This window comes from Lagopus leucura, unplaced genomic scaffold, assembly GCF_019238085.1.
Source record: "Lagopus leucura isolate 7727_CA_CO unplaced genomic scaffold, USGS_WTPT01 Super-Scaffold_100015, whole genome shotgun sequence".
NCBI classification, from domain to species: domain Eukaryota; kingdom Metazoa; phylum Chordata; class Aves; order Galliformes; family Phasianidae; genus Lagopus; species Lagopus leucura.
This window is the reverse complement of record NW_024962269.1, coordinates 3041211-3055262: the sequence shown is the minus strand read 5'-3', so window position 1 is coordinate 3055262 and position 14052 is coordinate 3041211. Positions and strand designations below refer to the sequence as shown.

Sequence of the window (14052 nt, the reverse complement as noted above, 5' to 3'; positions counted from 1 at the left end):
CTGCCTACTCCAAGCAGTGTAGTAATGGAAACATGTTCAAGGAAAGGGTAATTTCACATTAGCTGTAGAGGTCATTTTTTGTTTGGTTATTTGTGTTAAACAAAGAGTAAGGACTAAAGATCACTGAAGACTAACTTGCTGGGCGTATCATATCTGGACCCAGTTATCTAAGGTGCCACCTCAGAACGTCCTGTGCTTTGCAAGGAAACAGTCAGTTCTTTGGACAGCTAAACTGATGGCAGTAAGCAGTTACCTGTGTGCCCCATGAATACAGATACAGCTCTGAGTAAGTGTGCCATCCCTCTTCTGATAGAGAAGGGGTTATGGCACCCGAGTAACCATAAATTCAAAGATCTCTCCTCAGCATTTCCAGCACTTAGGCACCTGACTTTGGAACCTCGGCACCCTTCCCCAGTCTTGAATTCCAGTCTCCTCCTAAGCCATTGTACAGTCCACAAATGAACAGCTGAAAAGAGTATCATAGCAAGAGGGCAAAGGAACAGAGAAGGAATGCTCACCTGTATCCAAAGATTTACACTCATGATGAAAAGCTCCACAAAGGAAGGATCTCCAGAAAGAGATCCTTCCCCAGTGGCACTCAGCCCTTAAATGGAGTCCAGGAGTTCCACCCCTACCAGTAACACAGCTGAATTGCCCTCACCTGTGCTCCCAGGGCTGACCCAGTCCTTGCCTCAGGTGATCAATCACAGGTTCAGGCTGGGACTCAGCAGCTCCCATAGAGCCAATCAGCCACAGAGCTGTAACTCGCTCTCTTGTCCACAGTATGGTTAGGCATCAGGCTGAAGGTCACTGAGAGCAGCAGCAATGGAGAACCTCCTTTTAGTTCAGCTGTCACACACAAAAGTCTCTTGCACTGACTGTGGTCCGGAGCTGGCAGAATTACAATTAGTGTTCTGGAGGGCTGTCACGTCCTTCCAGTTAGAAGATGTAAGGGGACAAGTCTCACAGACCTACAGTTATCATACTGGGACACAGTCCTCCTTATGACAGAAGTAGGAAGAGTTGGGAAGGTGCTCTAAGGACAGGCTGACATGCTGAACCTTCAAAATATATTCTCAAATGTGGTTCAATATGCCTCCAAAATTTCAGGAAAGAGTCAATAGCAATTGAAAACAATATGCACCTCTTAAAATGAGGTACATAAAAACGTAGCAGCCTATTTCTAAGCACTGAAATTAAAATATTACAATACTTCTAGCAGAGCCTGGCCTGAAGCCTCTTAACGTCCCGCATTTTTTCCTAACAAGCTACTTGCTTAAGTAACTGTAAAAGCACAAACTATGTATTTAAGCAATTCCTTCTCACTATTGGTGTTAATCTTCAGCTACTCAGTGCTGAGTTCTCTGCCTGCCAGGCTTCTTCCCTGCTCAGGTCAGTTCTTCCAAACCTAAATATTTACCCTTCTTTCCCCTCTCTCAAATACACTGGTATACCATTGCATTTCTAATTAAAAGATATGGAGAGAGAGAAAAAAAAAGGCAACACAAAAAGAGAATGTCCAAGATAGGTATTTTCCACGAAATATTTTCTCCTATCTGTTATCAAGTGGAACATTTTCTTACTAGCACACGGTCTTGCTCAAAGCACAATTACCAATTACAATTTACAATTTACAATTACCAATTACAATTACTATTACCAAGCTATTTTAGTACTTCATGCCTTTGCAAATCTCTTCAATTTGGAACAACTACAGTTTCAAATATGCCCAAAACATCTTTTTCTTCAGCAAAGCTGGTCCCTCTCACTTCCTTCCTCTGTTCCTCATAGTTGCATAGCTACACTACAACATGGTCATATCAATCCTGTTTTAGTGCAGCTTCATTTATTCTCATTTCTTCCAACACAAATACATTCTGGATTGTTTGGCCTCACTTGGATCTTCTGTTTTGCACTCCAGTTTCTGTGCCTAGAGCAGAACTGTTTGGAACACAAGTGTTACAACTCACAGTGTACGCATACCGATTTCCACTGAAGGATTCAAACATAACTGCAATAAAGCAGGAGAAGGTTTGCCACACAAACACAGAATATATGCAGTTTTCAGAAGCCTCAGCAAGCCTGTTTAAATAGCAGGTTTGGAATTTTATGTGGACCCACCACTCATCCCTCCATTAGATGTCTGCAATGAGCAGTACAGGGTGCGAGCCTTCCAAACACAACACACGTTTAAGAAAGTTGCTAAATGTAAGTAGTAACGTGTTGGTCTTGCACAATGAAACCTTCTTGTGCTTGTAGTTCAGTAGGTGACTTTGGTATGCGTCAACAACAGAGCTATTCAGAGATATTATGCTGCACATTTTTACAATGTAGCTGTTGCTTTTTTCCAGTAAACAGTCACAAGCTGTTCCAGACACGGAACAGCAGTCAATGCTCCATGTGACTCCAGCAGTCAAAGAACGATCTCGGGAGACAAGAGCAGTTTGTTTAAACTCTGACAGGAAACCAGAAGGAAAATCACAGGCTGCCACCCTTAAGTATAAAGCCTAATAATGATTAATAAAAATATTTCTACTCTGAATGCATGAATCACAAAAATAACAAGAGAGACTGAAAGATTTATCCAACAAACACCTTTCCTGGGAAATACAGCTTCAAAAACTGATCGACTTCACAAAAATTCTGCTAAGCTTCCCAAAAGCACACCCAATTTGACCTTCCCATGTTTTAGATGTGAAGTGAATTCACGGTATACGTTGTACCTAATCAACCATGATGCACAACCCATTACAAACCAACGAAAACTCAGGAGCAAGCATGCAGGGAGGTAGGAGACAGCAGAGGCAAGACTGGCAGAGCTGAGATCAGCAGCACATCACAGCTGCAGGGCAACAGCACCCTTTGCTCACCCACCCTGGGCCTAAGTTTGGTCCAGTATTCCTTGGCCAACAGCAATTACACCCAATTAAGGATGCAGAAAAGCAGCCTGTGTGAAAGACTGAGCCTAAAAAGTTCACAACAGTAAAAGAGTTATTTCAAGCTGTCATTTACCCATTAAAGACAAGCATTAATAAGTTCACTTGTATTTACAAAGATGCAAGTCTAAAACTGTTCCAAAATGACTGGCAAATAATTAACTTCAGTTTGAGCAGAAGTTTTCAAAAAGAAAAACGTCATTAATAAGCAACTGAAATCAGCAGCACTTTCCTCCATTCAGCTGCCTTTTCTCCTGTAGTACACGGGATAGGTTTATTAGCATGCTCTCAGCATTCGGATGTAAATGCCCCTAATTCATCCCTACAAGGAACGATCTGGTCGGTGTGCTCAACCCCTTACAAACTTCAGGAAAAGTATTTGCAAGCTCATAAAATAATCATTTTTCTAATTTTCACGAGCTCTTACAGTGAATTTAGGGATGAAGGTACGGTGAAGACAAAAAAAGCTTCACAACAAATATCAACTACTTTTTTCCTCTCTACTGTTTTCCAGTATTTTCACAATTACTTATGAAATAATCTACATCGCTTAAGTTGTAGAATACAATACAACAAGTGCAGAATACAAAGTAAAAATAAAAGTACAGCTCAGTACTGCGACTACTGGGGAGCAGAACATAACCTCATTGTTGTCTCTCTGCATTCATTTCAAATAGGAGGACCTCACTTTTCTGTCAAAAAAACCTTGCTCGCCACTCACGGGAGAGGAGTGTTTTAAATGCACAGCATCAAAACAGCTTGCTTTGTCAATGTGATTTAGAAAAATTGTTATTAAAATATCATATATGAATACTATACAGTTTTTCTTGTGCGCTAACAAAAGGTAGAGCACAGCAAGCTTCTTTAAATTTCAGAAACAGCGAGGAAAAATGTAGCAAAAACAAAGATTGCTTGGTGAAAGTCTTCAAAAAAGAACTATTCCATCCCTGGAGCTGCTCAGGAAATGTCTCAATGCAATACTGAGGGACACGGTTTAGTGGGGAAATGTTGCTGGTAGGTGGATGGTTGGTCTGGACGGTCTTGGAGGTCTTCTCCAGCCTTCCTGATTCCATGATTTTATTCTTCTAAGGTTCACAACTGCAGGAGTAGAAAGGGAATCTGCGTAATAGCAGCTGTGAGCCTTACCAATGAAACTGACCGTAAGAGGGATCTGTATGCACACCCCATTGGACAGGCAGTGCAGGACGTGGGAACATAAAGCAGCCACTCAGCAGGAGTTCAAGTGACCAGAAGAGAATATCCATCCATTACTAGGAACGCTCCATTAGTGACCAGACCCAGAGCAAACTGCTGCAGCAGCTCAAAAATCCAGTGACACTTACAGAATTGCTTTAATCCAGCATAAACCTGTAACACAGCTCGCATTCACTCCCAGCTCAACCCTTGTGCTGGCACTGCCATTTGTGAGACTTGCTGACTGCAGAGAACTGATCCAGCTGAAAATCCTAACTATGCATTTTTCTTCCTTTTTTTGTCAGTCCTGATTTCAATTGAAATAGCTCTGATCTGGTTTGTGCTACAGGAGCACTGAACAAGTGTCAGCACGAAGTTGTTAACAGGAACACACCCGTGATTGTGCAAATTAAATAATAAACTGCTCTTCTTGGCATCAGTATGGATTTTTAGGCTGAACTGAAACAATCCTACCAACAAAAAACATAAAAGTTTTAGCACTGAGTTGGTCCCAGTTCCATAACACAGTAGGGAAGCTGGCGAAGAAGCAAAGTGTTTTGTGTTTTGCATATTTTTAGTCTGGCTACATAAACTACAAATCCCCAAACCCTGACTTTGTTTACACATACTGTAACCCATAACAATTTGAGATGATTGCAGTTCTCATCCTGTTACTTTATCACAGTGTCACCAACAGAAGAGGCTGTTGTGAACCTGTAAAATACTTATGGGATGAACATAAATTACTCAGGGTTAGCTTAAGAATAAGTAGGTCAATAGAGACATGCACACTTCTTGAGAATTAGTCTGCTGAAAACTTCTTTTACTGGAAATAAATACACCTGCTGCAAGTTCAATAAGCAGCTGTTTGGTCAGCTGATAACCCGAAGCCTTCAGTTACATTTTATTCCCTTTCTGGCCCCTATGACATGCGGCACTAATGGACTTCTCTGTAGGATGTGCAAGGAGAAACATTAAAATATTCTATTTTAAAGCATATCTGGGCAGTTTCCTTACTGCGCTACAGCTAAGCGAATATGAAATAATCTTTGTACATATTACAAACACTTAAAACATATTACTAGTCAGAAACCTTAATAAATACATGCTATGTATTCACAACAAAGAAAGCAGAACAACCTGACTCCCCGCAGTACAATCCACTCATAAGGCAGTATTTGGAATTTAGATTCTACTTGCAGACTGCTTTGGTATGATGCCATGCCATAAGAAACAAAAAAAGCCTAAACAAAACCAAGACAGCAGTTAAGTGAACCCAAAGCAAGAGTTTACTGAGTCCAGCAAACAAACATAAGAACTATAACTGTAGAGTGCATTTAAAATACACTTACTGTAAGTGATACCTCAATCGCTCTAAATATAAGTAAAATGCTTGGTTTGTTTTTAAACTTCTTGCATGTGAAAGAGAAGTTTTCTGAAAGCTGCTGGTTCTGTTTTCAAGTCTAGAATTATTCAAATAATTTACTTTAATTAAAGACTCACATCAGGAAAAAGCCCCCAACTCTGCAATGTCTTCATCAGTTAAAAAACAAGTGCTGGAAATGGCCATCAACAGTTGAGTATGCTTTGGAAACGATCAGTGCTGGGGTTCATACAAGTTCAGTTGAGCTCTCAGCATCAATTGGCCTTCTCTGTTCACCACCCACAAACAAATAAATGTAATATATCAAGCAATACGTGTCTGAACATCAACAATTTGTCCACAAACATAATGGCAAAAGGCACTGGCAGTAACAGCATTATGACTTGCACTCTATGGCTCAAACAATCCCAGTTTCCTCTCAGAGGTGTTAAAACAAAGAGATTACTTCTAGTACACAAATCTCTGGGGTACACACTAAGCTCAGTGACTCGGACTCCATTTCTTGCCTCACTGTCACAGTGCTGGCAGCTGTATCACATCACAGCACCATCACTGCTCTCAACCCTGGGACGCCACAAACCAAATGAAAATGCCAAGAAAGGCACAGCAGCTCAAAGCAGTCACGAAGGAATGAATGTACCTGGTGTACTACATGCCATGGTGAGTCACCAGAATGTACTTTCCCCCTCCTATCACAAGATGTGTTGCAGTTGTTCTGGAATATGATTCAACATTTTAAGGGTTTGCAAAGCAGAGAAAAAGTAGAAAAAGAGCTGGGAGCTAAATCAAATGAGAACACACTTCTAAAAGATTAAAGCTTTCCATGATAGTCTTAAAAGATCCCACAATTAAACCTCTATAGTCAGCTGCTGATCAAAGGGCATACAGATACAGAACCAATAAAAAGGAAACCAAAACAAAAGAGAAGGTGAAGCCAATCAGACTGGTATTTATTACATTAAAAAAATGCATATACATTGGTGAAAATCTTGAACAAGCAATTACACCTCAGCCAGAACACAGCACAGGAAAACATTCAGAGGAAATCATGTGTGAGACAAGGAGATGATCCAAGACATCTTGCATGGCTTCACCAAGGGCAAATCGTGCCTGACCAATCTAGTGGCCTTCTGTGATGGAGAGGTAGCACTGATGGACTAAGGAAGGGCAACTAATGTCACCTACCTGGACTTGTGCAAGGCCACTGATTTGACCCTGCACCACATCCCTATCTCTAAATTGGAGTGATTAGGATTTGAAGGGTGGGCTGATGGACAAGGAGTTGGTTGGAAGGTCACAGCCAGAGGGCTGTGGTCAATGGATCCATGTCCAGGTGTCTTGAGACTGGTGCTCTTCAACATCTTTATTGATGACACAGACAGATCAAGCATACCCTCAGTGGGTTTGCTGATGATACCATCAAAGAAAAAGGAAAATCCTGCTAGGAGAATTAAATATGAAAACAGTCTCTGCAACACCTCACTTTGAGCTACTCTGCTCATCAAGCTACTCTGAAATGAAAACACCATGCCACGCACTGAAGTAAACAGAGAAGGCAGAAGAAGCAGACTGACACTGACTTCTGCATCTGACCATGAAATATGGCACAAGAGACTGTGAGTAACTGTTCTGCCTGTAATTCAAAGCCAGTAATACCTTAATGTGAGCAGGTCTAATGATCAATACATGATACTCTAAGTCAGTTCATTTCTGTAATGTTACTGTATAAGCTTTTAAAAACAATGACAACTATTTCTAGCTGGTGTGTAAAGCCTTACAGATAGCAAATATTACCTTAATGTATTAACAGATTTGCACACAGAGCACCACTTCAAAATAATTACTACAAGTGGGCATTAAGATTCAGGAGGGACAATCCTTTTCTCATTCTTAATCGGATGTTCCAGAAGCTAGGTGATCTCCTGCAGAGCAGCTTGTGAGGACCTTTATGCCAGATCATGCCCACAGCACAGGGATACTGGACTGGTCCTTCAGCCATCCATGTATTGCACTTCTCCGTACAGCTTTTCATTAAAATCACACAAATATACACTGCAATATATTCCAGCAAAGTTGCACAATTTTGTTCGAATGCTTTGGTTGATGTCTCAAAAATGCTAGACACTGATGTGGAAAATAGGCGAGCAGAACAAAACACACCCTCAAGCTTCATCTAAGTATCAGTAACGATGGCTGTATCACACTCTGAACTCTCCCCAGAGCACTCAAGTAATTACTTACTACCTGGGCAAGTCACTTTTATGAGCTTGTAGCAGGCTACTTGCCACTCCTCTATTTTCCCTCTCGGATAGCTAAGAAACCAAGCTATGCAAACAAAGCAGAAAAATAAGTGGAACTGTTGCACAGGTCAACTCTTCAAGTAAATCAAGCAAAAGAGTTTTGATCAGAGAACAAGACTAGTAGAATGGAATTACAGAAAGAAAAAAATACATTTCTTTAACTCCTAAAATGTTATAAAGCGTTTCGGAGTGAAGTCATACCGAATTCTATAAAATCCCTTGCTTTTTACCACAGCTGTATCAGTGTTGCCACTAACTACCAATGTTTGTACTTGTTTGACAAAAAAAAACAAAAGCCATGTTGCTTTTGTAAAAGCCACACCTTCCTCAGGGCAGGCCGCCCCACAACAATATAGGCTTTTGTTCCAAAAGCTGAAGACATCTATCTATTGCTCTACGAACCCAAGGGAAAATTGAAAACGAGTTATACAGGTTCAAAGTTGATGCCAATATAAATTCCAACATTTATTTCTGCTATTGGTTTTCTTTTTCGAAATAAAAGCCTCTTCATTTTGTAACTTGACTCATCATATTTCCACGCCTGGAACTCCCTTTCCTAACCTCCACTGCATAAAAATACAAGTTAGAGAGTAGGCTATTTATTAGCTATAGCCCTTCTTTTGAATTTCAGTAAATTACTATATCAAAATCATTATATTTTAGGAACCTGATATTCAATGCAGCTACATGCAGTTTTTGAGGATTGCTAAAGTGATTAATTAACAGCTTGTGCTGATATTTATTTTCAGAGTAACTCCTTAAAAAGCCAGCCAATTAAAGGAGCATAACCAACATTCAGCCGCTCAGGTTTGACTGTTTTTAACAGCAAAAGCAATTTCACTCAACTGTTAAAGGAGGAATCCCTAATATCCCTGTTATTAGGAATCCCATACTCAAATTGTATTTGCAGGGGAGTACAAGTCAGCTTTAATGCAATTAAATGCACTGGAACTTGGCCAGAAACTTATGACAAATCCAAAAGCCAGTCTGCCCAACAGTACAATGCGTACTTGTTTATACACTTTTCTTCTGCACCATTTGATGACAAAAACAAAAAAGTGCACTCAGGCTTCTGCTTAAATGAAACTCTTCCTGTTTAAAGTTAACTCATCTTAAATAAGTCACTTCTAAGCTTCACCACGCCCTTGTACAGACCAAAAGGTTTAGCCAGAACTGTAGCTGTATGGAGCCATGAATTTTATTACAAAATAATTCAAAATAGCATCTCAGAATGATACAGAGATAGAAGTTTTAATTCCATGGTCTGAGTCCCACTCTTCCAATCGCCTGCTATACTAACAAAGGCAACTTACCACAAGTGTCCCAAAAGCAATCAAATGCTGATTTCACAGACAAGGGAAATGAGAAATGTTGCAAACGTGGGACAAACAAAAGCCAGCTGGGAAAAAACAAACCCCCTCAGCATCAGCTGAAGTAAACTTTAGAGTTTCACAAGGGAAGAATTGGCCACACAGCAAAAAAGTTACTGCTAACGAGCTGTTTTCTATAGCTGCTCACACAAGCCCACTGCAAAGGCAAGAGGTGTTACATTTTGAGAACAGCAATTTCTTACTGCCTTGCATTTAGTGTGTAACATCTCAGAGAATAACATGCAGTCACTTCCTCGTGAGTCAAAGGCCTTGGATGAATAACAACTAAGCAGTAAGATGCCAAGTGTGAAGCAGAAGTTTAGCAAGCATAGAAACGCAACTATGTCAAACACCGAGCAGTCTTAGCAACGTATCTTAGGGCACTTCTATTATTTTTCTTCATTAAAGAGTTTCAGTGAGCTGATATTTACTCTATCACCTGAATGTCTTCTACCAGGTTTTGGCCTCTTCAGGGGCCTCACCAGACCATACCACAAAGCAATTAGTACACTTCATTAACAGTTCAAAACGAAGCAGTAAGGGAAATAATTTTCAAGAGCAACTTTTTAATTCTATTGACTATCTTGAAAGTTACCACCTTTATCAGCTTAGACAACTTGATCGCAATAGGTTCCACATCATGTGTGTAAATTCACCTTTGGTAACATACTCTAAACACTAAGAAAAACCCTTTATGCAGTTCTGTTTTGAACTTAAACATTACACTGAGAAACAACAAGATTTTGAGTTGGCCAAGCGTACTGCTGTGATTAAAGTAATCATGAGAACAGGTGACTCTTCTTTTCCTATCTGAAAAAGGCTTCAGGAAATCCTCATCAATCAAACTGTCATTTACCAAACATTATTTCTCATTTAAAATGTGGAAGAGCAAACCCCTTAGATTTTTGCAACTATGAACAGTACTGAAACATTGCTTTTCTGATTCACATATTAATTCACCAGATCCAAAATCACGTAACAGTTGGATATTAAGAGTAAGTGAATAAAGATGGTATCAGAAGCCTTCTACAAGTCAATCATGCCTACTCAGAGGAAGTTCTAGACATACTTTCTTTTAAACAAAGGAAGACCACAGAACATGCCTTAGCAGTGCGTACTGCATGCCTTGAAAGTCTGACTACCTAAAAAATCCTGATTACTGGAAGATTCTTCTGGAAAGAGTCACAAAAGTAACAAAATTCGCAACAGTTCCATATGTCATACTTGCAGTAAAACAAAGACATTACTCTACATGCCAGCAAAATTCCATAAGTGTTTGTTAAGCATTTCAGCTTTAGGTAAACAGGTTAGACAGCTCCCTACAGACTACAGTGACAGCAGATTTCCCTATTGAGTTTTATTCCTTTGAGGTGCATGCTACAATTAAAATAGGGGAAAACATTTACACATTACCAATTCTATTAAAAGAAACAGAAGTCACCAATATATCTCTATTAAGATATCTGTCAAATTCCTGGTTTATGCCTACCTGGCAAAAGTACTGGTTCCAGTTTTTTAATCCTGGGTTCTGAAGTTATATGGTCTTCAGTCTGGGGAAGGAAAAAAAAAGGGGGGGGGAGTTTAAAAAAAAAAAATCACAATTTTGCAACAAGATACAAGTTTATTTGGGCAAAGGAGAAAGTTCTTCTTTGAACTCAGAGCTTATTTTTAAAAGAGAGTCTCTAATCATAGTAACAGCTTTCTGTAATGCTATCAACAGGCTGCAGACGTGCAGCTCCATACTAAAAGGATGTTATAATACTTTAAGTGCTAACTTTTTACTAACCACGTAACTCAAGACACAGTAAGTCAGAAGATAATAAAAACCACAAAAGCTTGAGTCCTACAACAAGCTCCATACAGACACAGGCATTCAGATTCGCACAAAACTCTGCTGGCTTTTGATGTGAGTGACTTTCCTGGCCTAGGAAGAATTCCCTAAAACCAACCCTAGAACATATCTACCTGCATTTTAGTTCCAAATTTTAACAATAAAAACCCTTGTGTAAGAAGATCGGAACCCTCAGCACAATAAGCTCAGTGCTCACTCACCTGTCCTATACTGAAAGTGGTACCGACACCTTCCAGGACCAACAGTCCCAGAACTACACAACCCCGGTGCTTCACTTTTACTAAGTTTCTCTGAAAAAGCAAAGCCGAATCCACCTGCCAATCGTGCTGCTACAGCCAGGCTGCCCAGCTCTCTGCAGATACATCTTTATCTCTACCGATAAAGAAATGACTGTCAATGCCATAGCGCTCTCTCGGCTCACACAAGAAATCCCAGCAGTTTTACTGTGATTTTCTTCTTCGTGCCACCAGCCAAATGTTACAAGTGAAACAAACGATGGCCACAGTGAAAGGAACCGCTCTCACCGCGGGTGGGTTTCTGCAGGTGAGGCCGCTGCCGCCCAGCACAAAGGCACGCCGCTCAGCTCGGGAGCCAGCTGTCCCAGGAGCTAGAGCGCTGCTCCAAGCTGAGAGCCTCGCACGGGTGGGTTTAACGGACACGAAGCCGCGCTCGTGGCCAAACTGGACTCATCTCCACACACCGCCGTGAGCTTTCGTTCCTCCACGCACGGGGACCCCCCGGGGCCAGCAGGTGCCGCTCCCCAAGGCCAGGCTCGGAGCGGGCAGCTCGGAGCAGCGCCTCAGGGCCAGGAGGGAGGCGGCCCGGGAGGGAGAGCAGCGCCGGCGGCGGCCCCGGGTAAGAGCAGGGCGAAACAGGGATGAGAAACTGTTACCTGAGGCAGCGGCAGAAGGTACGACTTGAAGGTGGGTTTGGGAGGCTTGAGAGAAAACATCGTGGCTACCGCCGGGAATCCCAGAGGGCTGGCGGGCGGGGAGGGGCCGGCGGGCAGGGCCGCGCCGTGCCGAGCCGAGGAGGCCCCGTCCCGCGGGGGCTGGGTGCCGACAGCCGCCGGCGGAGGCCCGGTGCCCCGCAGCCACCCGGGGCGGCGCGTTCCGTCACGCGGCGGCGGCCTCAGCGGGCGGCGGCGTAGGCGGCCCCCGCGTGCCCCCCTTCCCCAAGGGAGGAGTCAGCGGCCTGGGCGGGCCCGGCCTGGGGCTGCCCCCAGCCCTCATGGAGCCCCCCGCGGCTCCTCCGCCTCCCCACGGCGCAGCCTTCCCGAGCGGGGCCCGGCGGCTCCCTACGGCCGGCGGCGGGCGGGCGACGGCGGCTCCGGCGGGCGGCGAGCAGAGGCGAGCTGCGCCGGGGCGGCCATCTTGGGCAGAGGGGGCGGGGAGCGGCCTTCCTACGGCGGCGCGCAGGGGCCGGGCGGCCGAGGGCAGGAGGGGCTGCTACACCGCGACGGGGCGGCTGCCGGAGTCAGGCCCGGAGGGGGGCGGCGCGCGGTCGGCAGCGAACGGAACCGAACGGAACCGAACGGAACCGAACGGAACCGAACGGAACCGTCGGTCTCGGCTCGTTGTCTGCTGACCGGGCAGTCCCCATGGGCCCCGCTGGTGGGAGCTGACGGCGTTTCTTAGGAAGCTACTTTTTTGATCGTCGTAGAATGGCTTAGTTTCGAAAGAGATCTTAATGGTCGTCGAGTTATAGGTTACAATAAAGTACGTCAACTCATTTTCTTTGTGGAATCGCAGTCGTCACAAGATGATTGGCATCTTCTAAGCAGCAGAGCGTGCCAGCAGCTTTCATTTTGTGTTCTCAGGGGGCCGTGCGGCCCTTCACTCCTTAAACCATTCACATTCACGAGCGCCCTGCCTGCTCCCGGTGCGAGGATCGCTCCCTCGACCCGCCGTGCCCCTCAGCACCCTGCTGTCACCCTGCCATGGGGAGCTCCCACGTCCCTCTGGCACAGCCGGGAGCCTGGCATGTGTTGGCTGCATCACCAACTGGTGAAAAAATAAGAGGTAGATGGGGGTGCTCACCTGTGTGTGTGCACCAGCTCTTGTAACAGGTAAAGCAGCTGAAATAATTTCTGAATTGTTCCTCAGTGAGTAAATCAGGAATTTGGAAATGAACGGGTACTGTGCTCTCTCACAGCTCTCGTGTTCTGTAACAGAAAGTTGTGCGAATTGCAGATGTCAGGAGCTGACTGCCATGGGCTAGAGAAGGGCTGACGTTTGCATTCAAGGTGAGGGCCCCATACACTATAACACAACAGATAAGGGGCAGAAATAGCAGTGATATTGTTACCCACTTCCTGCAGTAGAATGCTGTTATTTCTGACCAGAAAGAAAGTAGCTGTTGGTTACAAAATCTTCCCCATTTCCTCCCTCACCCACCAGCGTGTGCTTCCAGATGAGTGAAGGGGAATTTGCTTGCAAAGCCTCCCATGGGCACAGCCTGGTCTCTGGGCAAGCACTGAGAGCCTGCATCTGTCCCTGCCTGTCATGAGAGGAAACAGACACAAAAGGCAAGGTTTGGAGGCACGATATTAAAATGTAGACGAAAGCAGAGGATTTTGATGCTTGGAAGCTGTGAAACATCTCTGCATAAGGCCTGCAAAGGGAGGCGTTTATTGTAACCCAGGGTTGTCTCAGATAATTACCTTTAAAATCTAACTCCAGCATGAATAAACTAGTGCTACCAAGTTCATCTTACTGCCACTTCCACACCAAGTATATCACCTTGTGGCTATGGAAAGTTAAGCACATCTTGGTGCTGCCCTGGGTTGCTGCCACAGGCACCTTTTGCTCATCACATTAAACATGTGAACAGCTGGAGAGAGCAGCTGCACATCTTCAACCACAGAATTCCCTTCAGTGAGGTGCACCTGCTGGTGCTGCCCTGCTGCCAGTGTGCTGGAATGAAGGAGCTGGGGATCTGTGGGCTGGCTATGAGCTAGGCATAGGTCATGGCAAGGCTCGTGGGATAGGGCCATGAGCAGGAGGCCAGGACTTGC

General features: G+C 43.8%; 1 protein-coding gene across 1 annotated transcript in view; it reads right to left on the bottom strand.

Annotated features, from left to right (window-relative positions):
• The window catches only part of MTMR10 (myotubularin related protein 10), a 37387-nt gene extending 25338 nt beyond the window's left edge, over nucleotides 1-12049 (bottom strand). Inside the window, exons 1-2 of the mRNA XM_042875931.1 lie at nucleotides 11929-12049; nucleotides 10674-10734 (exon numbers count right to left, since the gene is read on the bottom strand). Of these exons, the coding sequence (XP_042731865.1) occupies nucleotides 10674-10734; nucleotides 11929-11988 (121 nt within the window). The 5' untranslated portion in view covers nucleotides 11989-12049. The remainder of the gene's footprint in view (nucleotides 1-10673; nucleotides 10735-11928) is intronic.
• Between the last annotated feature and the right edge of the window lie 2003 nt (nucleotides 12050-14052).